Source organism: Adiantum capillus-veneris, chromosome 12, assembly GCF_014529385.1.
Source record: "Adiantum capillus-veneris isolate H3 chromosome 12, ASM1452938v2, whole genome shotgun sequence".
Classification (NCBI taxonomy): Eukaryota; Viridiplantae; Streptophyta; class Polypodiopsida; order Polypodiales; family Pteridaceae; genus Adiantum; species Adiantum capillus-veneris.
In genome coordinates, this window is record NC_140942.1 from 52,416,792 (window position 1) to 52,441,299 (window position 24,508).

At 43.4% G+C, this 24,508-nt stretch overlaps 1 protein-coding gene across 1 annotated transcript in view; it reads right to left on the minus strand.

Moving 5' to 3' along the window:
• Positions 1 to 15,332: 15,332 nt before the first annotated feature.
• Positions 15,333 to 24,508, minus strand: part of ECHIA (enoyl-CoA hydratase/isomerase A) — a 68,158-nt gene continuing 58,982 nt past the window's right edge. The window contains exon 5 of the mRNA XM_086525168.1: positions 15,333 to 15,580. Coding sequence (XP_086381294.1) covers positions 15,470 to 15,580 — 111 coding nt within the window. The 3' untranslated portion in view covers positions 15,333 to 15,469. The remainder of the gene's footprint in view (positions 15,581 to 24,508) is intronic.

A 24,508-nucleotide genomic window follows, 5' to 3' on the forward strand; every position in this document is an offset into this window, starting at 1 on the left:
GCTGCACTCTGCTTCTCATAAAGATCAATCAGCTTTAACCATGCTTGATAAGCCGACATCTCGTCTGCTACATTGAAGTAAACGCTTTCTGCCAAAGTCAGCATAATGGTAGAAAGTGCCAATTCATCCATTTCGCTCCATTCATCTTCGTCCATATCTTCTGGTTTTATCCCCTTGAGCTTTATAGGTTTTATCTGCTGCTTTTGTACCAACACGTGCCAAATCTGCTTCTTCCACAATGGAAAATTGGTTCCATCCAGCTTCTTGATATTGTAAAGAGAAGTGTCCTGTGATCCAGCCATAGCTACGCTTCACAGTAGTTTACTTTTCTGGGAAAAATTCGGCAAAGTTTCCCCTGTAAACTGACCGCTGAACCAATATCAACCTGTCAAATGAACCAAGAAAGCTTCAGATTCTGCAAAAATTTTGGTAGAGTCTCCTTTGTAAAATGGCTCTGGTGTACTAAAAACAGACCAAAAAACAGCTCAAAAAACACTGTCTCTCTGACACTGTAAGTTGCGGGTAAACCTTTCCTACACCTGTATTGTCTCTGACTGTCCTGTCACTGTCCTATAAGCATAGACTGCGACAATGCCTCAACGGCAGTAAAGCAAAGATGCAATCCCAACTCTCTAACTCACAGTCAATACATCCTAGCTGCCTATCTAAGGGTGCTCGAGGGATCGCTCCAAGACCTGTATCACCGAAAGGATCTCAACATTCGAGAATCCCCCAGCTCAATAAAACCTCACTCGACCCTCAACAAAGGCTGTAGTAAATCTGACAGTACATAGACTTCCCACAAAGTCATACATCCACAAATTTCCCACTATATGTTGTAACCGCTGTGGCGGTTGTTTGCTGCGTGACTCACAGCCAGCAAACCCTCAACAAAATACATCATCTCTGACAATACATCCCATGTGGAAGTACCTGCAATGTCAGGATGAAATCTGGAATATCAAGCAGCAAACACAAGCTACCTGATGAACTAGTGGATGTCGCCTACAGTCGTGTGTAGATGCGCCCGTGTCGTATGTGACACACCTCCAAGAACTGTGAGTCGTCCTTCAATGTGTAGACAGCCACAAATCAACACTCTGGGAGTGTCGATATCCTAACACCTGTAGCCGTAGGCCGATAACCCCAAATTTGCAGAGTCGGATCTGCACCCGCTGAGACCACGTAGTCGAAAATGGCCTGCGCAGACCTTTGTCGAAGCCGAACGGTGGTCGAGATGACCTCAGAATGAAATTCTGACGACACCAAGCCCTTCTGGCTTTCCCCACAAGATTTGGGGCCGTGTCTTCGCCTGTCGAATTTCACTCCAATCTGAGCTGGTGACTCTAGCCTCCTGCAGTGCTACCCCGAGCCTCGATCTGAGCTCTGATACCAGTTGAAGGAGTACGAGCGGAAGTGCGACGCGAGAGAGAGTGCGAGAAGAAGAGCACGACAATATGGTGAACTTGCTCTACTATAATGTGTAGAGCATAGTGAGTTCTTATTAGGTTTTAACAAAAGAATATGTGTACATACCTGGCGGCCCGCCCACTTACCTGGGAGACCACATTGGGCTTTATACCCCAACACCGAGGAGATCTCAAAGATTCTCACATCCACCAGAACGATTTGTTCCAGGCGTGGACTTTGTGTTGCTGACAGATAGTGGTGAGCCTTCTTGTTACAAAGAGGCTATGATAAGGTTCAGTGGGAACATGCTATGAAGAGGGAGCTATCTAGTATTGCAAAGAACAAAACATGGGAACTTGTTCCATTGCCAAAAGGTAGCAAAGCTTTGCCTTGTAAATGGGTGTACAAGAAGAAGATTGCATCCAATGTTGAGAATTACAAAGCTCGTTTAGTGGCCAAAGGTTTCAAGCAAGAATATGGTGTATATTTCTAGGAAATCTTTTCTCCAATGGTCAAGATGACGACACTAAGAATGTTGCTTGCTTTGGTTGCACACTGAAGATATCGAGCTTGATCAAATGGATGTCATTACAACTTTCTTACATGGTGATCTCGAGGAAGAGATTTATATGTAGCAACCTGAAGGGTTTGCACTCAAGGGCAAGGAACATTTGGTCTGTAAGCTTCTAAAAAGTCTCTATGGATTGAAGCAATCGTCCAGAAAATGGTATCAAAAGTTTGATGCATTTATGTGTTCCCTAGGCTATAAGCACAGTAATGAGGATCCATGTCTTTACGTGAAAAGACAACCAAATGGACAGCTTATTATGCTTATCCTTTATGTAGATGACATGCTTATTGCTGGTCATTCTAAGAAGGACATTGCTGACTTGAAAACCAAGCTGAAAAGTCAATTTGACATGAAAGATTTGGGTGAAGCCAATCACATTTTGGGTATGCGCATTACTCGTGATCGTAAGAAGAGGTTGTTGTACCTTTCTCAAAAAGATTATGTGCACAAGGTTCTTGATTGTTTCAACATGCAGAAGGGGAAGGCCTTGAGTACTCCATTGCCTACATATTTGAAACTTAGCAAGAACAATTGTCCCAAATCTACTGAGGAAAAAGCTGTGATGGCTAAAATTCCTTATGCTTCAGCTTGTGGTAGTCTTAAGTATGCCATGGTGGCTACGAGACCTGACATTTCACATGCAGTGGGAGTTGTCAGCAGATTTATGTCTAACCCTGGTAAAAAGCATTGGGATGCTATCAAGTGGATTCTCAGATACTTGAGTGGCACAGCAGATCGACAGTTATTCTATGGTCGTGGAGAGTCATCCATTCAGGGATTTGTAGACAGTGATTATGCAGGCTGTGTTGACAATCGTAAATCAACAACAGGTTGGATTTACACATTTGCTGGTTCTACTATTTCTTGGAGATATGTTCTTCAAGATTGTACATCAATTTCTACCACAGAGGCACAGTATGTTGCATTGAGTGAAGCATGCAAAGAAGCTATTTGGCTTGCTCGCCTAGTGAAAGATCTTGGATTGGAGCAGTGTATACCAATTCTTCATTGTGATAGTCAGACTGCTATTGCCTTGGCTAACAATCCAGTGTTTCATTCCAGAACAAAACACATTGATGTGCGTTATCACTTCATTCGTGAATGCTTGGCAAACAAGAGCCTTGATCTAGTGAAGATTCCTACATCAGAAAACACAGCGGACGAACTCACTAAGAGTCTCTCTAGCCATTAGTTTCAGCACTGTCGTGAGTTGATGGGCATTGGGTGAAGAGTGGTTCTCTTCCATTCTTATAGTCTCCCACAATGGACATCAAGTGAGAGAATGTTAGGTTTGATGGCCATGTGGCCGACCGCCCATCACTAACTGCCACTAACCCTAAGTATACAGCTATACACTTGTGTGAGCCACTAACACTGTGTATTGTGCCTTAGTGCATAAGAAAAGAGAAGAAAGAAAGGGGGCATACAGTACGTTGGCTCTCCCCGTTCAACCTATGTGTATGGCTATGGTGATGTGTGTGTGAGTGTGTGCGTGCGTATTCCTCTTCTGCTGTGCTCCCAGCTCCTCCTCATCATCCCCATGTGACTGTTTGAACAAAAACTGAGACCATTAGGTCCAGGGTGGGTCCTAGTCACTGAATATACAAGGTCGGAAAAAATTGACACTGAAAAGACACTCAAAATCAAGAATTGGGCAAAAGGCACAAAAACCTTGGAAACTAACCAAAATTTGGGCCTTTTAACTTTTGAGATCGAAGTCCAAAAAGGAGTGAAAAACCGACTTCTACAGAATGCAAACGTTCAACTGACCAAATTTCATGTGCAGATGTGGTCAAACATGGATTGCGATCCATGTATATTTTGACCATCTGAGGGTGCGATTTGAGCAGTAGAGCTGACAACAATTGGAACAACTTTTGCAAAGGGCACCATAGCAAAAACTGCACATAAGTAGACCAAATCATCAAAAAACCAGTTAATAGACAAAAACCACAGGGCAGACACAAAAATTTTCTTTTGATTTATTATTTTTTTCCTAAATCTAAAAATAAGTGGTGGAGTAGACTACTTAGACTCCAAGTAATCATCAAGACAAATTTGGGGTCAAGATCTGATGGAATAGAAATTGCGGTCCATGTATATTTTCTCATTTTTGGGATAAAAACCATACAGACTTGTAGCATACCAATACAACAAAACATCTAAAAGCAATATAGCCAAAAAAACTTTAAGAAGTATGTCAAAAGAGGGAAAAAGAAATTTAAGTCCAGATAGACCTAGGGTTTGACTTTTGAGTGACCTAAATTGATCCAAATCACATAGAAACCATACAGAAAGGATCAATGGACTGTGTCCAAAGTTTTAACAAGATTTGACACAAAGGTACATGGATCGTGATCCATGTTCCTATGTCACACAGTAAGCTCATACTCATACCATAGCTAGCACTAGTCCCTAGGAGCATAGTGGTCTTTTCAAATTTCAATTTGAAATTTTATTGTGGATTTTACAAGCAAAACAAGAATTTTTGTCAAAAGTGCGATAAATATTTTCTAGTTTTAGGATTTGACGAACAGAGCGGTTGTAAACTCGTAGCCACCAAGCATTTTTGTACAGATTGCAATAGCTAGAGTGTGTCTCAAAGTGCTTTCGATTGGAGGACATAGACGCATCATAAGAGGTAGCAGGTTAGGGTTTTTCCAAGTGAATTGTGGACAAGTGGGGATTAACAAGCACAAAGGAAAAGGTTGATATCAAGCCTTAAGAGAAGTTGCTAGAGGTGTAAATTCCTAAGGCAAAGCTTAGGTGAGTGAATATGGAAACTCAAGTCAACATTGGAGATACACATGTGGGTTTGTTCAAGTATGATAATGGAGAGTAGATGCTCTAATATAATGTGACCCAAGTGATAATGCTTGATAAATATGGATGATGAAACTCAATCGTAAACTACAAGGAATTGAAGAGATATACATACTTTGGGGGACATCTTCATCATTACTATGTCACTGTTAGCACGTATAGATCAATTGTCTATGAAACGAGGCCAAAAACCGCAAGAGCGAGTCTCACAAGAACTAGAGTGAAAGACTCGTTCAATCGACCATATTTTTCTACATCTAGACTGATGGGGTCCTTGAGCTCAATGGTTACAATGACCATGCATTAAGGTAATGAGGCTCCAGATATGATTCATACTACAAGGGTTTTACAAACTAGATAGAATCAAGATATGCAAGACCCGATGAGAGCGTATCTAACCAAACTCCGTCTAGAGCACCTACTAGTGGATATGAAGTGAGAGATGTTGTATTAGGGGAGCCTAGAACGATGAGAATGGTACATAAATGAAACGAATGCAACCATCTCAACTTGGCCAAATGTGTTTCCAAGAAGTACAATGGGTCAAGAGATCCATAGGTACATGTTTCACTTTTTAAGCAGGTCTTAAGAGTAGAACAAGTTGTAGAGTTTCACACCTTATTTACTAATGTAGAAGGAATATATACAAGAAGATGATGATGGGGTTTCTAGATAAGGGTCTGAAACCTGGATGATCAAAGGGAAAAAACCTTGTCTTTTGTATATGCTCTTATTGAAGTTGAGAAATTCCACTTGAAGTACCTGTCATGCAAGGTGAGTGCTTGGGAGGAACAAAGAAAGAGTGCCAAATGCAAGTGCCAATTATGGGGCAATCTATGTGCATACAGAAAATTTGTTGAACAAAATCATGCAATGTGAAAGATGGAGTTGATGGGTGCTTCAAGGAACAAATGTAGCACATGTGACATCAAAGGATTTTTCAATAGCTTCCATGTTTCCAAGAAGGGTTTTCAATGTAGAAGCTTCTCCACTCATGCCTCACTGTGCGCAGTGCGTGAGTGTCCTTTGGACTTCCTTCTTCACTTCAAACTTAAAATGCGTAGACTTCGACTCTTATGCTCACCTATACTAGCATGAGAAACACATCATAACTATGCTCAACTCTTCCATCTTGAGAAGTACCTAGAATAGCTAATACTCTCAGACCTTAGAGATTACTTGAAGCTTTGGGACTAACGCCTCGCTCATTTGTGGCTTAGTTGTCCGACTCTGACTTTTATGCCATGTGTTTTTAAGGGAATCTTGGACTTATCTGTTTAAGTCCAAAAACCCAATTCCATAAGTTCTTGGAGATTTAGGCCTCTTTCATAGTGTTGGTCTATGGATGCCAACATTTTGTCCAGTAGGCTAGCATACTTTGGCTCCTCTTAATTTGCTTGCCGTATGGTGATATTGCTTTGTGAAACCAGCTTTGAGGTTATAGTCAGGACTGATGGAGCCTTTGCTTTATCTTCCATGTGAAGCAGTTGTTGATGTGTGTGGGTTCTTTGGGATTGATTCCCCACTAGAGATTTTGGAACCACCTTGTTGTTGGTCGCTATGTGATCATCTTTTGCATTTTCTCCTTTTTCTTGATAAATTGATGGACACCAAGATTCGATATCCATTCCTTGGTATTTTTGTTGTAGAAGCTTTGCTTTTGTAGCTGAATAGAAGGTATCCATCTAGAGGTTGTAGCACCCTTAATTGTAGCTTGGTTTTGTTGGCTCTTTGTTGTGATTGCTTGCTCTTATGTTGACTCGTGTGCTACATGACTGAGTTTTGTTGTTCCATGTTGAGCTACTACTTTTGGTAGCCATATTTGAGTGTTACCTTTATAAAATCCTTGTGCTTCAAGTAGCTTGACCGGAATCATCCCTTGTTGCACCTATCTTTGTCGGGTAGCTTGGTTGAAATCTAACTGTGGTACCCATACTTGTCGCGTGTCTTGCTTTTTTGAAGGTCTTTGCTTTTGCCTCTCGTGGTTGTTCTTTCTCCTAGTGGAGGTGTTTGTTTTCGTTGATAGCTTGGTTTTCTCTTTGTAGAACTCTTTGGTTGAGGTGAGTAGGTCTAGCCTATTACCTTAGGCTTTTTGGCCTAAAAACTGGTGTTTCCTTAAAAGTAGCCCTGAGTAGTGATTGACTCATTTGATGTGACCCACCCTTTTCCCTTATGTTGTTGAGGTTTAACTTGTGCTTCGTGTTTCTGAATTGGGTGTTTGACTTGGATGTGCTCTTTGGATACCAACACTTGGTTGACTCTCTTCGGCTTCTTCTAGAGGATTTTTTGTGATGGAAACTTTTCTTGATAAAACTTTTTCTTTGGTTTCCATTTGCATTGTCAATGGTTCTAATTCAGTTGGGCTAGTTTCTACTCAAACACTTCAATGTCATCTTTCACTCGCTTCGCTACAGTATTTGAACCCTCATATCTCAACAACGTCTCATTCTTCAGCTTGAGAGAAGCTTGTAGCTCTTTCATCTTATTTAAAATTCTCAAACACATCTAAGACACTCTCTCAGCAATACTCTCTAGATCTATAACATGATCCAATATTTGAATTGTACGCAATAGAGTGTCTATCTTTGTATAGATGTTGTTTCCACTATGCGTCCAACGCGGCTTCTTAATGGATGGTGGCATGCATGATCACATGACACACCATTAGGAAGAGAATGGGGTATTTGGTAGTTTAAGGAAGTCAAACCTTTAGTATTAATAAAGTAATCAAAGGATAGCTTTTGAATTAAACAGACAAAATGACTAGTTTATTTGAATTCAAATCCCCCCACCCCCACCGGGGGGGTCGAATTGAAAATCTAGAGAATAAAACCATATCATGTAGCATATCTATGGAAAGATCTCTACGTGTAGATTGCAGATCTATGATTTTCTCTCAAATCAAAGATTATATGTGGTGGTTACGAAAGGAAAAAAAATCAAAAAAATTGATTATATGTGGTGGTTACGAAAGGACAAAAGTCAAAAAATTGTCCACCCCCTTTTGGGGGGAAAGTGAATCCTTTGACCACTCTTACACATCTCATACACACCCACCATTCTTGCACACATGGAATACACCTATTTGTCAAAATGTTAATTGCCTCCATAAGCTCATGATAAATCAAGAGGCCCTCCTAGACACCATCCTCTTCCTAATGCAACATCCCTTTTCATACCCTTTCATATTCCATTATGTAATGCATTTTGAACTAAAATAATCGCAATAACCTTTGACATCATGTTCAAGGAATCACACATGAAATTATTTTTTATAGATTTTTGTACAACCTCAATGTAATAGTTAGCTAAGAAGCATTGCCAGCAACCTTGTTTTGTCCATATTTTTGGCTGCGTTTTGCACTATTTCAAGGAGATGAGAGAAGAGAGAAGAGAGAGAGAGAGAGAGAGAGAGAGAGAGAGAGAGAGAGAGAGAGAGAATGCATGCATGCATGCATAAGAGAGGGTGTGGCATAGCATGAGAAAAAGCAGAATAAGAGAGATAAGTGCTAGTGTGAGCATCATTGAGAGAGAGAGAGAGAGAGAGAGAGAGAGAGAGGAGAGAGAGAGAGAAAGAGAGAGAGAGAGAGAGAGAGAGAGAGATTCTACTATCATCCTTGAAAGAAAATATGACCTATGGAACCAAACATACATTTGATGTAATTTGTATGGGGTTGGTAATTGATTCTCAAGGCTCCAAGATTTTGGTGATGAGAATCCCCTGGAGAGCCCAAATTGTGCCTCGCAGAAAAAGTGTATAGGTCTAACTCATGGCTAAAAGTGTGAGGGAAGCAAGTTCAGATGTGATCAAACACTGAGCACTCTAGTAGTGTGGTACTTATACTCTTGAACTTGTAGTATGTAAGCATAATGTGCATAGTGGATGTGACACTTTTCCATTGCCCTATTGTCTCGTCTTGCATCGAGGGGAGTGCAATCCAACCCGAATGATTCAGATAGTGTGTATCATTTTGACAAGGGGATAGCCTCAAGCATATAAGGACGAGTATGATTTCCTTTTTTAGCGAAGAACCTGGTCTTGTAGTTGAGGGTAATATGGGTGGTGTTATGTATGAAGGGTGACCCGTTGGATTTTGTTGAGCCAAAATGTGTGTGTGTGTGTGTGTGTGTGTGTGTGTGTGTGTGTGTGTGTTGTGGTGTGTGTGTGTGTGTGTGTGTGTGTGAGAGAGAGAGAGAGAGAGAGAGAGAGAGGAGGAGGAGGAGAGGGGGCGGGGAAGGAAGGGGGGGGTGGGGGGGGGGGGGGGGGGGGGGGGGGGGGGGGGGGGGGGAATATAAGGTGAGAGAGGCAACGTGTGAAACACTAAGCACGACTCTTTTCATACTAAGCATGTGGTACTTGTTTCAAACCATACAATGCCTTTTTAAACCACCATACCTTGCTTCCTACCCTTTTTGAACAAAACCATGAGGCTAAGATACATACATGTTCTCATGAAAATCACTACTCGATCAAAAATATAGTCTTTTTATGATATTACTAAAACATACTCATATATAGTGTCATGAGTTCATATTTGCATTTCCTCTGCCACTACCCTTTTTCCACAAGTCTAACTTTATAGCAATCAACACTACCAGCAAGCTTATGTTTACACTTGAAAACCCACTTAGTACCAATTTCCTTTTTTATAGGGGTAAGTCATACAAAAACAATATGCAATTCTTCACAATAGTATCATCTTTGAATTGCATTGTAGCCAACAATTTTTTTGAATTTTGTGTTTCATCAAATGATAGAGGTTCTTTCTCATCCTACATATTAGACACAACCAAAACATAGCAATTTGATGCATAAGAGGTATGTTGAAAACATGAACAAATAAAACTAGAAAAAGTATACCCAATTTATTGTCAGAAAAAATTTGTACCAGTCATCTTGTCATACCTCTAGCCATCTCATTTCAGCCCTATCACATCTAGTAGATTTGCATCAAAAAATTGATGATCTTTAACGTAATTTGAAACATGCACAAGCTGCATATGTGCCTCATTAGCACTTACATTTGTACTCCCACCACTGAATAGAGGAAACAACATGTCATACACAATTTGTGAACTTAAGTTTGTCTCATTGGTATATGCTAATAAACTAAACTTCATCTTTCACAAAGACAATATCTCTACTAATCAAGATATGCATTGTTTGTGGATGATACAACATGTAACTTTTCTAGACCTATAATTAAAAAAAATACATTTCATAGCTTTATCGTCCAATTTTTTGAATTGTTTCTCAAGGGCACCAAAGTATAATCCAAGCAACCAAGCACACGCAAGTGATCAATGGATGTCTTCCTGGAATTCCCACCCGCATTGCGGAGTGATAGACTATTAACGCTCTAGTGGTACACCTCCTGAGTACACACACAACACACATTACAATCTCAAGGCAAAATGCATGTGGCAAGCTTGGCTCTGCCATACATTGTACCACTTCTAGAATTGACCTAATTTTCCTCTCTCGAACTCCATTTTGCTGAGGGGGATATTTCATTGTACATTGGTGTTTTATCCCATGCAACCTAGAAATACATTGAACTCTTTAGACATATACTTCATCCCTCGATCAGAACGGAGGTTAGCCACACTACAACCTTTTAGATCTCAACCATAAGCAAAATCTCTTGAAGCACGTAAATCTTCAGACTTTGCCTTAAGCCGATACACCCATGCATGCTTGGAGTATTCATCAATGAAAGTCATGAAGTACAAATGATTCCCAAAAGAAGGGAGTGCACTGGACCACAAATATCACTTTGTACAAGCTACAATTTTTGACGAGCCACGAGATGGGAACTTAAGCAAAATCCAGATTTTACAAACTTTAAATCACTCCATAGAGAACTATTATTTTGAAACTTAAAAGGATACATTATGCCCAAAATACACCCTTCAAAAACATCTTTCAGTGGGGCCTCAAGAGGGAGCAACGAACCAACCATATCTAATTTTTGCAAAAGCAATAGGTTGACAAAATGTAGATGACCAAAATGAGCATGGCAATGTTTTGCATCCAAACTAGCATTCAAATAGAGAATTGTGCACGTTGAATCTTCCACACGTTTCTTGTGTGCATTAAGTTGATACAAAACAAAGTACTAGATGGCACAATAGTATCACCAAAACTGAGATCAGTTGGTAAAACAAGTCACGAATGGCACTGTTTCATGTTGACAAAGGTATTGTGCACCAAGAAAAAAGAACTTGTTAGGGTCACTTTATCTTAGGAATATATATATGGAGTCCTTTCATTATAGAGGAGCTTCGACTGGCTCCCCGCACACAGAGTCCTGACAAGCCGACACACCCAGGACCCAAAGCCTAGAGTCGTGACATCTTTGATGAATGACCATGTATTCCTATCATAGGCCTTATCTAGATCCAATTGCAACAAAACACACTCTTGCTTAGTGAGACAGAGGCATATTCATTACCGACCATTGCTGCCAAAATGTTGTCATATATTGACCTTCCCTTTATGAATCCATGCTGGTGAGGAGTGAGGACTTTGTCTAATAGAGGGGAGAGTCAAAGGTCTATAGATTTGGCAATGATTTTATAGGCAACTGACATCATCGTTATGGGATGCCAATTCTTCAAATGGGAGCAACATACGTATTTAGGGAAGACTTCCTACTTTCGTACCCTCTTTCCCGTTGTTCTCCTCCATCAAATCAATCCCATTCTCCTCCATACTCTTTATTAGCATCTTTGAGGTTCTTCAGGATGCTAATCCTTAAAACCTTAGCATTACGAAAACTGGAGAGCCAGTTGATCCATTCCTTTCCAATTACACCTGTTGTTATCACAAAGTTACCCAAGACGTTTAATACCTCTGTTGTTAATTTTCCTAGCAAATTCTCTCCAAAAAGGGGTCATCAGGATGCTTCCAGCCTTGGAGAGCCAAGGGAACCAGTGACTTGTCGAATTATGGAAGTACCTAACCAACTATCCCCATTCCAAGGACTTCGTGGTCGTGTTGCATTTCCTAACAAGTTCTCATGTCATACCCCCAAGTTTAAGAACAGCCCACCGAGGGGCAAGCAACTTGTCGTGCACTTCAAGCCCTTTCCACATACCACCTTTCGGTCAAAACTTAAAGTTATCTACCATGTCCTTAGCCATCATAGCCCATGCATGGTCCTGTTTTGCGAGCGCAACCACCAGCTTGGCACACAGGGCTTCTGCATGAATGCTAGTATTAAGAATACCAAGACCGCCTTGCTACATTGGTCTAGAAACAACTCCCATTTAGTCTACTGACAGGGCACTGAGCCTTTATTGTTCTTCCACAGGGATCTCCTAATTGGTTTCAAGAACTCTTTCCAATTGCACTTGGCTAGATTAAGCAACGGCCCATTGAAGGCTAAATAAGGGAGCAAGAAAGAATTGATAACCTTAATTTTTCTTGACAAGGGGAGGAGCGCATACACCCACCTTCGCATTTTTCTCTTCACCTTCTACATCACCCACATGAATCTTTGCTTGTGAGTTACCTCAACCCTAATGGGGCTCCCAAGTGTCGAAATATGTTCCTTTTTGTTACAATCTCCCCTGTCCACATTGAAGGGTGGAATGAGTCGTTCTCCGCTAGAGAGATCAACCTTGACTTTTCAATGTTGCACTTTGACCCTGATGCTAGAGCATATGTTTGCACAATCTTCACAGCCTTTCTAGTGACCTGCAGACATGCTTTGAGAAAGAGCAGTGAGTCATACGCAAAGACCTTAGCCAAGCTTTGGTCTTTGTTAGGTAGATTTAATCCTTGAATCTCCCCTTTGGTTGCACTGGTTTCGAGTAATGTAACGAGAGAGTGGGATCCAATGAAAGAGTGGGTTGGTTTCTTGCCATGGGGTGGCTCCCCTTTTAGTTGATGTAATGATGACCCAAGGAAGTTTTCATGGCTGCTAGAACTTGTATTTTTTTCGCTTTGCAATATAATCTACTCACAATTGTGAGTTTTGCAACAGAAAAAAAGATTATATATATATATAGACTAATATGATACTTGTATAAAAGAGGGTGCTTGTGCAACTCTAAAAATCTGCCACATATATGAATTTGCATGTGTGTCAAAAATATATTTGGAATTCCTTTTCCTTTCCCTTTAGATAGCATTGAAACACCTTGTAGTATGCAACATAGTTTTTAGGGATGGGTCATGAGGCTCGATCATAAATTGCAGCTTATCTATGTGTGTACAACCCTTGTTAGCACCATTGATCATTACTTCCTTTGACGCCTATATTTGAAGCTTTAAACAAATTGATTTTATGGCTGAAATATCTTCGGTTCTGAAGTGGACACTCTATTTTGAGCAAAGATGGATGTATGTGCAAGAAAATTTGCACGGGAACATGGCACACCTTAACTAATGCAATGTGTGTATACACCTTAACCAAATGGTGTAGCTAAGAGGAAAAACAAGTTTCACGCATATAATTATTTTAATAGAAACTTTCACCATAGTACATACACTTCTCACTAGAGGCTATCATGTGTTTCATATATAAATTGCCGATGCGGGCTTTTACTCTTTATTGCATATTTGCATGTGTTTGCTCACAAAAATAGATTGCATTTTTATGTGTTGCAATAGTAAAAGGGTCGGAAACATGCGAAACTAAACATTTTTTAGGCATCAAAATATTATGCTCGATCTATTGTGAGGAATGGCATGTACTTGTGTAGTTTTCCTATGAAAAATTATTTCCCTAGTTTCGAGAAATACTACTTTGCTACAAGGCTAAGCTTGATGCAAAAGATAATGTTCATGAAAGGGACATCGATTATAAAACTGCTACAAGGGTTAGCTATTTGAAAAGGTGATGATGATTAGAGTAACATTAATTTTAAAGAAATCCAAGTGTCCACTTGACATAACTCAAAAGCTTGTAGCATTCACATACTAGCGGCACACCATAATTGAATTGTAGACCAATTGGACATTAAGGAGCTAGCTTGGTTGAGCACTTGTCCTCTATGACCTTTGTCATGGATTCAAGTGCAGCCGAGCGACCTTGATAGCACTCACGGATGCTCATTGTAACATGCAAGCGAGGATGCTCATGTATGTTGAGAGTGTTGAGTGTGTGCTTATTTATGAAAGTAACCTTTTAGGTAGTAATGGAAGTTCAAAGCAACAAGGTTTGCACAACAAGAGGGCAATAGTTGATGAGTGCCATGTACAATCACACAACTGCAAGGCATAAAAAACCTGCACTTTCATAGAAGCTACACTTGAAGCTTTGATGAAAAGAGCTAAATGAGGCCCACCACTTAGTGAGTGCCCCATGGCCTACAACAATACCTCAATCGACCTCAAGAGCAATTCTAACAAAGCTTCACAATTACAGCAATTTCCAATCAAACGGCATTTCAAGAGTCTCTCATGAAAAATGACTTTAGGGCCTTTTCTTTCCCTGTCAAGGATGAAAGCATAAGAGTGTTTCAAACCAGCAAGAGAAGAAGCATGGCAAGAGACGCGACAACATCATTTTACCTACATTGATAGTTTTTTGAAAAGCTCGCTAATTTCAACAACTCTTTCTTTTTGTGGGTGGAGAGAGAGAGAGAGAGAGAGAGAGAGAGAGAGAGAGAGAGAGAGAATCTTTTTAACATCATACAATTAATCCGAAGAGACCTCACAAGCCTATGCAACGAGCGTTGAACTCAAGACCTATTGATGGGGCCGGGGCAAGGGGAGAGAAGAAGAAGAGAATTTTAACATCGTATGAAACTATCCCAGAGACCTTAAAGATCTATCCGACAAGGAGATTTGAACTACCTGTTATTCAAGAGGAAAATGGCATAACCAATCTACCACACTTGGGTGACAAAGAGGTTACACCATTTTCCTCTCTTTATTGGCGCACACACTTGCACACCCCCCCCCCCCCCCCCCCCCAAAAAAATAAAAAATAAAAAAATTAACTTCATAGGAAACTATCCCAAGAGACCTTAAAAATCTATCCGACAAGGAGAGTTGAACTCAAGACCTGTGGGGGGAGAGAGAGAGAGAGAGAGAGAGAGAGAGAGAGAGAGAGAGAGAGAGAGAGAGAAAATCATAGGAACAATTCCAAGTGACCTCAAAAATCAACCAGTGAGGCATGAAAGCAAGGCCTAAGGAAATTTTTTTGGCGTTTTGTCCCAAATAATGATAAGTTTTATTTGAGGGGTGTCGTCTTAACTCAAGATAATGATCCATTTCATATTGAGTTTGTGTGCTTTCTCTTGGTTCTCCAATATCTTTCAGCATTTTACAATCATTTTCTCGTGGCTCAAATAAAGGATGAGATGATTGTATAAGAGTTGGCTATTCTTTGAGAAGAAAGTGAAGATGTTCCTTTTAATTCTTATTAGTTTCTTTTGAGATTAAGTTATTTAGAAAATTATCTCTCTTTCATTTGGTAATGACTTTTCTTTGTTATGTAGGGTGGTTGTGTGTGTTTTGGGATTTGGGGGGGGGGGGGGGGGGGGGGGGGGGGGGGGGGGGTGTTATCAATCATCGACAAACCTGGCTAGTATGTTTATACAAGGCATCACATTTACATTTGGCCAAATAAGATACACAAAGACATTTTAGTCTGTTTGAGAGATGCATACAGACATTGTAAGACTCTATAAACTGTCCAAACAACACCCTCACAGCTTTGAAACTGGTTTCTTGGTGCCAGACCCACGACCAGAAATATACTTTTGCATTTCTTTGAATTGTTCAGGCTTCATACCCTCATAATACTTGTGAGCTCTCTCCTGTAAATATGAAAATCTCTCTCTCTCTCTCTCTCTCTCTCTCTCTCTCTCTCTCAAAGTACACACTACATCAGAGGAAACATCCTACTCTGTCATATGCAATGGGTAAAACACGGCTACATCTTGTTTTGCAACCTCTTACATCTCCGAACATAGGCACCTTAAACAGAAACAAGAGGTGAAAAGCTCTCCTCATACTATGACATCAACACAGCTAAAGGAATGTCATCTCTATCCAAACTAAGGGGGAAGTCACAGGTAGTGTAACACCAGCCTCAATAGAGGATGAAGCAGGTACAACATTCTAAGAAGAGAGGGCCTGAGTAGGAGATGGAATCTATCACAAATATCAATATACTCAGATAAATCTGTGTGTGTGCGCACGCAGGTCAAGGGGTGTCTGCGTGTGTGGCCTAGGTGTGTGTGTGTGTGTGTGTGTGGAAGTGAGAGGTTCTTTGTCTACGCGATCCCTGTATACACGGGCCTGCACCCTGCCTTCGTGAGCCTGCGCCTCCCCCTACGCATGCCTGCAGCCCTGAGGCAGTTCGACCTGTCTTCGCTCTGCCTGCGTGACAGACTTTGCACCCGTCAGCAGGCTCTCTCTGCAGCACCTTGTTGGGCAATGTGCACGCTTTGCAACCCTGTGGGGGTGTGGATAAGAAGGTGTGTCAGGGTCTGAGGGCGATTTCAGCCAGCAGGTGGTGTTGTTTCTTATCTCAGCTTGTTCAGAGACTTTGTGGGCACTCGCAATGTGTTATGCTTAGAAGTGTGGCAAGGGCAGTGCTGGGTTGATGTAATACTGTTGTGGTTTCTCTGCGGTAAACCAACCGGTGAAGCTAAGCAGAATGGAGCCTCTATTGCTAAGGTGGTTTCGAATGTGGAGAAAGGGAAAGGCAAGACACCGCAGTCCACTGATCCTGGGAATGGAGCTGCTACAAAAGGCAAAAATGTTGGGCCTATTGATGCTAACTCTTGGGTGGTGCCAAAGTCGGTGAAGATTCGCACACTGCCCTCTTCTCGTAATTATGTTCCCCCTATTAATGCTAATAAGAAGAGTCGTTTGAGCAACTTCCTTGTAATGACAATCGCACATTGATTGACGCATGGGAAAAAGCCATGCACTCTTACAAAAATGCACTTCTTGGTGAGACTTCCACCTCACATGTAAATCGTTTCTTACATTGACTCAGAGGATGGGTTCTCGTATGGATGTAGTGGATGGAGACGTGTCTATGGGCACCTCTACTTGATTCCTATGTTTGTTGCCTCTTGTACATATGATTCCCAATGCAAAGTCACATTAATGCATTTCCTACAATGTGTGTGGGTTATGTAACCTTGATAAATGGCGACTTACCTGGCACTATGTATATACATGTAGGGCAGACATAGTTGCTTTGCAAGAGCATAATCAGCACGAGTTTGCTGGCCAATGTTCTTATTTTGCCGGTTATTGGATTGCATATACTGACTTGTAAAATTCCTCGGGATTATTGATGCCATTTCGTCATGAGCTTAAGCCTGTTTTATTGCATGATGATCCACATGGCCGGTGGATGGTTGTGCAATGCTTGTTGAATGGTCAAGTATATGAATTTGGAGGTGTTTATGTATATACAGCCTCTGGGAGCAGAGCGGCTTTATGGGGAGATATCTCTTCTCACCCATGGACCTCCAATGCATTTTTTTGTGGTGACTTTCATAATACCCCTTCTACGAATGATAGTACCACAAGCAATTCACACATGTTACTTGCAGAAAGGCAAGAATGGGATCATCTCTTTGCCTTTGCTTGAATGACTGATCCATTGCGATGTTTTCATCCAAATGCTTCTCGATTTACCTTTCAGCACACTACTCATTCTTTTTATCGCGCACGGTTGGATCGTTGGTACTTGCTTAATGGGCAACAGTATAAAGAGATTGTATGTGATATAAGGATAGATTACACCCTGCGGTTATCGGACCATTACCCTCTTTTGTTGTTTTTTGTTTTTGTTTTAGGAGTCAGGTAGGGCACTCCCGGCCGTTCCCCTCATACACCAAAGAAGTGCACAAGAAGAACGACCGAGACTATGCACACAGGCTCCTAGGGCAGACGCTTTTGTCACTAGTTTCCTTTGGACTACGTGAGGCTTTGCTTCCCCAAGAGGCCAAGATTATCTACACTCTTAGGGCAATGCCCTTGAGAGACCCATCTCGCTGACTAGTTATGGGCGTGACAGAGACCAAGTAACTTTGTTCAAAGGCCCAAGTACTGCCGGACTTTCTTCGGTCTTCCCTTCGGAGTTTCCTCCTCTAGGTAACTTATCGCCCACCACGCTAAATTGCCCTTGTAACCCAACGGTTTTCCCCTAGGAAATGCCATAACTGCTTGAAAGGGCGTCGGCGCACAGGAGGCGTCCGCTGAGGTTGGTGGTGTCTCCCTTTGCACCTCCCAACCCCTTTTTGGCGAGGTTGACCCCCCGCGGGGGCAAGGCACCTGGGCAGTCTCTTTGTGATCGGCCTCTTCCTAGGAAGCGTTTGTTGCATGTTAACAATGCCTATCTTACCCATGAGGTTTTTCGAGACATGATTGTTGACATTATTCCCCCATTGCTTGCTCACATGCATCTTGATCTGGATACTGCCTGGTATCGCTTTATCATGAGGATACGAAGTGTTATTCATGACTATGGCACGCATTATATGTGGTGCAGTCCGAGGGATGTTGGTGATGCAAAACAGGTGTGTCAACGACTACAAGAATTGGCTGATTTGCGGCCTCTGTCAAACTCTGAAATGGCAGAGTTATGTGAAGCTAATGCGTGTATTCAGCAAAATGATAAGCGAAAATTTGATAAATGGTAGACGTGTGCCCGCCAACAGGCTTTTATGGATAAAGGCTGTGCCTTGGACGTTGGTGATGTCACCCCAGAGATACATCAGCTTTCCTATGAATGCTTTTAGCCTTTTTGTACAGCCGAACACTTTTGTGTTCCTTCTCTTGTACATATCTTTTTGGTGGATATTCTCGTTTTGAGGTTTCTCACCAGTAAATTAATCAAATTGATTTACAAAAAAAAGGCTGTGTGTGTGTGTGTGTGTGTGTGTGTGTGTGTGTGTGTGAGAGAGAGAGAGAGAGAGAGAGAGAGAGAGAGAGAGAGAGAGAGAGAGCGTCAATAGCAACCGACGTGCTGCTCTGCCTGACCCCTTTCCTTGCTGCCTTGCATGCTGCAGAACTGGGGCATGTTAGCTGTTGCTCAACGACGGATGGCCGTGCATTGCCTGCTTGTGCCACTGTTGTGCCCAACTGTCTGTGCCGACCCTCGCTCTGCTGCCTGCTCGCCTCATCACCCCCCCCAGACCTTTGCTGCCTGCCGCTGCCCCTGAGCTCCATCGTCTCCCCCCACTTGCTGCCTGGGGTTTGCGCCCCCACCCCTCCTCTCCGTGTGTCCTCCTTACAAAGATGGTAGTTGGATGGGTTCAAAATGAGAACCTCTACCCCTGCCTTTGAACCTCACATTGCTATTCCTCTCCCTTCAGTCATCCTTGTTGCTTATCCCTTGCCTTGTTGGATTTTTTCGACAATGACCTTGCTGGCACCCTCTTTCGATGGTACTTATTAGTGGCTACCTAGTGGTTGAACCAGAGTCTTCTCAATTTCCTTCATCGCACTTCACTAGTGGCATTTCTTCCTTCTGTTGCTGGTATTTGCTTTGCTTGCTTTCAACAGCGACTTTGCGGCTCCCTCTTGCAGTGGTTCTTTTGAGCGGGTACCTGGTGGTGATCTGCAGCCTCCTTGTGATGTGAAGCGGAAGTGATTTAAGGTGATAACTCAAGATGAGAGCTTAGTGGTACTCAAGGTTCGTTTTAGTTTATGAGAGAGAGAGAGAGAGAGAGAGAGAGAGAGAGAGAGAGAGAGAGAGAGTGAGTGAGAAATGAAATGCTACATTAACGTCTTCAAAAGGCCAAAATGACCTATGAGACCACAAAGTTACAACATGGTGGAATCTAGTACAATGTCTGGGTACAAAAGATAAAAAGTGGGGTGCTTAAAAAAATATCAAAAATCCCTACCTACTAGATCGTAAGTGTGTGTGTGTGTGTGTGTGTGGGGGGGGGGGCTCATACAGAAGTGATAAAAGGGCAGATACAAGAGTGGGCATGATATACAATCCTCATCAAGATCACAATATCCATCATCGGTCACTGGCGGGTCTCATCAATCTCCTCAATGGTCAGTAGTGTGACCGGACGTTGTGCATAGCGGGCCGGGGTGACCCGAATCTGCTAATGTAGGCTCCGTCGATGCTGTGTAGTCCTCCTTAGCCATGGGTGCCTGGATCTCCCGAGCTTAGTCGCTCGGTTGATCAACGTGCCTCTGGTGTGAGGAGAGTATGAGCTCTACTGTGGTCGCTGCACCTTCGACTGCACAATATCCGCTCTACACAAAAAAAGTCTGTGATTCGTCTCTGAGACTGGCTAGCCTCTCCTCTCAACAAGCTCTCTCTGTGTCTTCGTAGCTCCAGCAAGAACAATCCCAGACATCTCTGGTCCTAAGACCCCATGACACTAGAAAGCGGTCCAAAACCCTCTCTGAACAAGCAATGGAAGCGACCTCGTATCTCATAGTAAACTGGGCAATGACATACATAGTGCAACTCTATCTCAGCCTCCGTATGACATAGGGGACATGTCGTGGCCTTTGTTGACACTCCGATATATCTGCCAATCTCCACACGAAGCTGATGTGAAGATGTGCGTATCTGGCCAATAGCACACCAAATCCCATGAGATAAGTGGGTGTCCATGTATCTGGGCCTCACCACAAAACCATCCTCAGTGAGCTGGAGAAGATGCTCCCTATAGAAAGCCATCTTCGTGCCCAAATACCGAGTCGGTTGAATCCAAGTCCTCTTGGTATCCAGCTGAGTCATGTCCTGACGAATGAGCCTACTGATCTCGGACTATGTAAGAGTCGGAGAGGGGGCATCCAATGAGTACTGGAAGGGGAGTAGTCTGTCCATGTTGAATCCATGTAGCTCAAACCATGATGTCATCTCTCCATACCAGCATGTCGTGTCTCCCTGCAAAGCTAACTGTCGAGAGGACTCAAGTGCTAAGCGGGCATATCTATCTCTGGGAAGGTCCCAAACGGTGTACGAAGAAGTCTAGTTTGGTAAGCGCCTCAACCGCTATTGGGGGGGGGGGGGGGGGGGGCAGCTAGCTCTGCCCGAATAATGTCATGTGGTACTGAAGCCTTGGCTCTAATAAGCCGTGCAATCATAGAGATCAGAGACTTCTCCATACCTCCCCATCCATCAATGCAACCTTTCCTCCCGTGGTGGTCCACGGAAGGCCCCCATATATGAACTCCGTATAACAATGCAGAAGCCACTAGAGTGTCAAAAAGCTAGAGCTTCGACTGAGGCTCCTGAAACTGGATCTGTGAACACATCCTCTCCAATCTACCCAATGCTGCATAGGCTCTGGTCAATCTAGTCTCTGCTGCTCTCCACAATGAAAAAAAATAATAATAAATATAAATATATATATATATATATATATATATATATAGAGAGAGAGAGAGAGAGAGAGAGAAGATTAACCCCGGACGGGGTCCCAGACCCTCCTCCAAGCCGCCCCTCTCTATCGCTAGAGAGGTATTTGCTTCAGATTGCACAAATGTTGATACAATGGTCCTGATGATGGGGTCTGCCTATGGATGCTTAGATTTGCGAGGCTTAGGGCAAAACGCAGGGAATCTGAATCGGGATCTGCAAACTAATGAGGCTATGGGCTGATCTGCTATTGCTGAGGTCGAGGGTGATGATGACGACGACGGAAATGGACTGAAATCTGAAAATGCTGGTGTGACTGGTTGGATCTACGACGGTGCAGCAAGATTAGGGCTGAAAACTGAAAACATTGGTTCTGGATGAGGGCTGAATGTTGTTGCAATGCTGATCAGGCTGATGTTGAGGTGCCTCTGATTGTTGATCCTCATGCACTGTTTGTCTGTCTAGCTGCTTTAAGATGTTACCTTGATCCAGATCTCGTCAGCTCTCCTCTAAAGGTCTATCTGGAGACTGCTCTACCTCATCCAACCTGTCTCACTATCCATCTGTAAACAAAAACATGTTGTACATGACCTATCTATTTGCCCGTCTCTCAATCTGCTTATCATTGTGCTAACTGCTAATCACTCTGCTGCTACTCACTTTGATCCTCTAAGCTCTATCACGCTCTCGCGCAGGGTCCTGCTATTGTGCAGAACTCTGTTGGTTCTGATGTGGCTGTAAGAACCGTCCTCGTGCGACTCTGTCTCTACTGTCGCACTCTAGGGAAATCCCTCGCTAGATGCCCTATCACATGACATCTAAGGCACTCGTTTGGTCTACCCATAACCACAATCCTCTACGAGTGTAACACCCCATTCAACTCAAATGTGATAGCGTCTCGGAACTCTGTGGAAGGGGTGGTAGCCACCTCAATAAATGGCATAGATGTCTGAACAATGTAAAATCCTCATACCACAACAGATGCAAAGAAATCAATGAGTCTTCAAAGGTGAGAGGAGAGTGACCGATGACTCAAGAGGCAAGCTCCTGTGATGAGAAAATAGCACTGAAAGTACCTCTGCCCAGCATGATATTGTCCTCCACTTGGCCTTCATTCGCAACGGCTAAACAACACGTTAGCCACTCTCTGATTTTAACCCTAGCATAGGAAAATCCGACTACACCTCTGAGAGAGAGAGCCTCAACATGATCCCAATCTTCTACTGTAGATCCTCAAAATTAACAAAGGTTGGTACCATAATACTTGAGAGAGGAAATCCTGACCCTAATCCACTTGTTCTATCTCACTCTCGCCCCTCTTAACACCCCAAAATGGCAAAAGATAGTGTGTATGTGTGTGATTGATGGATGTGAGCAGTTGTAGGTGACAAAAGTGGAGGAGCTAGCAAATGAAGGAGGCTGCAATGGCTAAAAACCATGCTGCAGCAGCTGGGAGGGTGTGATGTATCTTATAGCTGAGACACACACACTCCGATAGGAGTAAGGGGTCATGGCCAAGTGTCCATGGGGGTGGGGGGGGGGGGGGGGGGGGGGGGGGGGGATTCTTGCCACATGCAATGTTCGACGCTGCAGAAAGCCATGAAAGGAGCAGGTGTGTGTGCGTGCGCGCGCGCGTGTGGGCGATAGCTTTGCTCACCATCGCTGAAGTTTAGCATCTAATACATTTTTATCCCAAAAAAAATCCTCCTATAAGTTGATAAAACTGCCCATTGGGCTACAATCTGCCCCAACAAGGGGGCAGCAACATCAGCCTGAGGGGAGACTCTCCCAATGAAAAACTGAGATATGTACAATGTAGGCTAAATCTAGATATGGGAGGGGGAAACAACCACACAGGAGGCCGGTAGTGCCATCTAGGAGCACCATGGACCATCGTGTAGAAAGGCCCTGACGCCATAGTCGTAGAAATGACTCGCAGCGCTCCCGCATGCGGTCAGAGCTGCCATGTAGCCTCTCGAACTGAGCTCTAAGTGTGGATCAGCTCCAGCCATATATCTCGTACAGTCTCCACCGGGGGGGATGGTGCGAGCCTCAAAGATGCGGAAGCAATGGGCTCTCCATATGAAACAAAGAGTTAGGCTGCAGATAAGCTCCCGGCAAAGCTCTCTATCACTGCTCCACTCTTGGGGCGTAAACTCTGTGTCAGGCTGATGTGTGGGCCACACCCCAAGTATACTACCTCGCTGACGACAGGGCTGGCATCGGCCGAAGAATCCGAAGCCAAACCTGTTGCACCATAGGGTAGTCCCATATACAATGCCTCTGTCAGTCAAGTGGGTGGTCACACGCGGCACAGCCCACTGCATGGCCATTGTATATATATATACCTTCATAAGTTCATTGTAGACTAACCAACTCCCCATTGTGGTAGCTCGATGAGCAACAAGCCACTGGAATATGCGGACTCTCCTCGGTTGTCTGCTGTCCCACAAGCTCTCCCAAAAGTCTGCCAGGGACTCAGCTGTGAGACCCTCCTCCTGCCAGTGACCTGCTGCAACAAGGCGGGCCTCTCTCCGAGCAGCTAGAATGTGGCGCCCCAGTCGTGCTGTGTACTAGAAAAAGGGGTCCCTGGGTGATTGACTGAAGCGAAAGGGTCTCGCAAAAACCACTCCCTAGGGTCCCACTGCACTCCCGCTATAGAGGGTCAAAACGGCTCCCTATGGGAACCCACTCCTGCTGAAGTGGTGCAAGCCGACCACCAGGTGTCACGAGGTTGTGGCAACCACTAACCTTAGTTGCTGGTTTCTTTCCCTTGATTTTTGTTTAATTTTTGAGACCCCCTTTTTGAAGTCACAAATGGCCGGACATTGTGTGGCCAGTGTGAAACGATCGACGGCCGAGAGCTTCACTCGCAATTGGGAAGGGCAGGTCACCATGAGATCGTCTCCCTACCCAACGTTTTGGCTCCTCATCGCAGATCAGCCCCAACGCTACCATTGGCAACAGATCAGCCCAGCATTTTCAGATTTCAGCTCTTTCCCTCACCGGTCACGGCCCGGATCTGCAAAGGCTAGCCTCTCTGCTATAGTCCGGTACTTTGGCAGCCCCATTGAGCCTCTTCTCTTTTTTTTCGAGAGAAGATCCTTCCATTAGTTAAGAATACTGCCCAAAGGGCTACAATCAGCCTCTACTACAGAGGACTATACCAAACGTGGGGAGACTCTCTCAATGAAAAGACAAGATATGTACAATGAGGGCTAAATCACGAGATGGGAGGAGGAAACAACCACGCTGGTGGCTGGCAGTGCTATCTAGGCACGCCATGGACTATCGTGGAGAAAGGCCCAAGGCACCAAAGTCGTAGGAAGGCATCGCGGCTCTCCTACATGCGGTCCGAGCCGCCCTGAAGTCTCTCAAACTGACC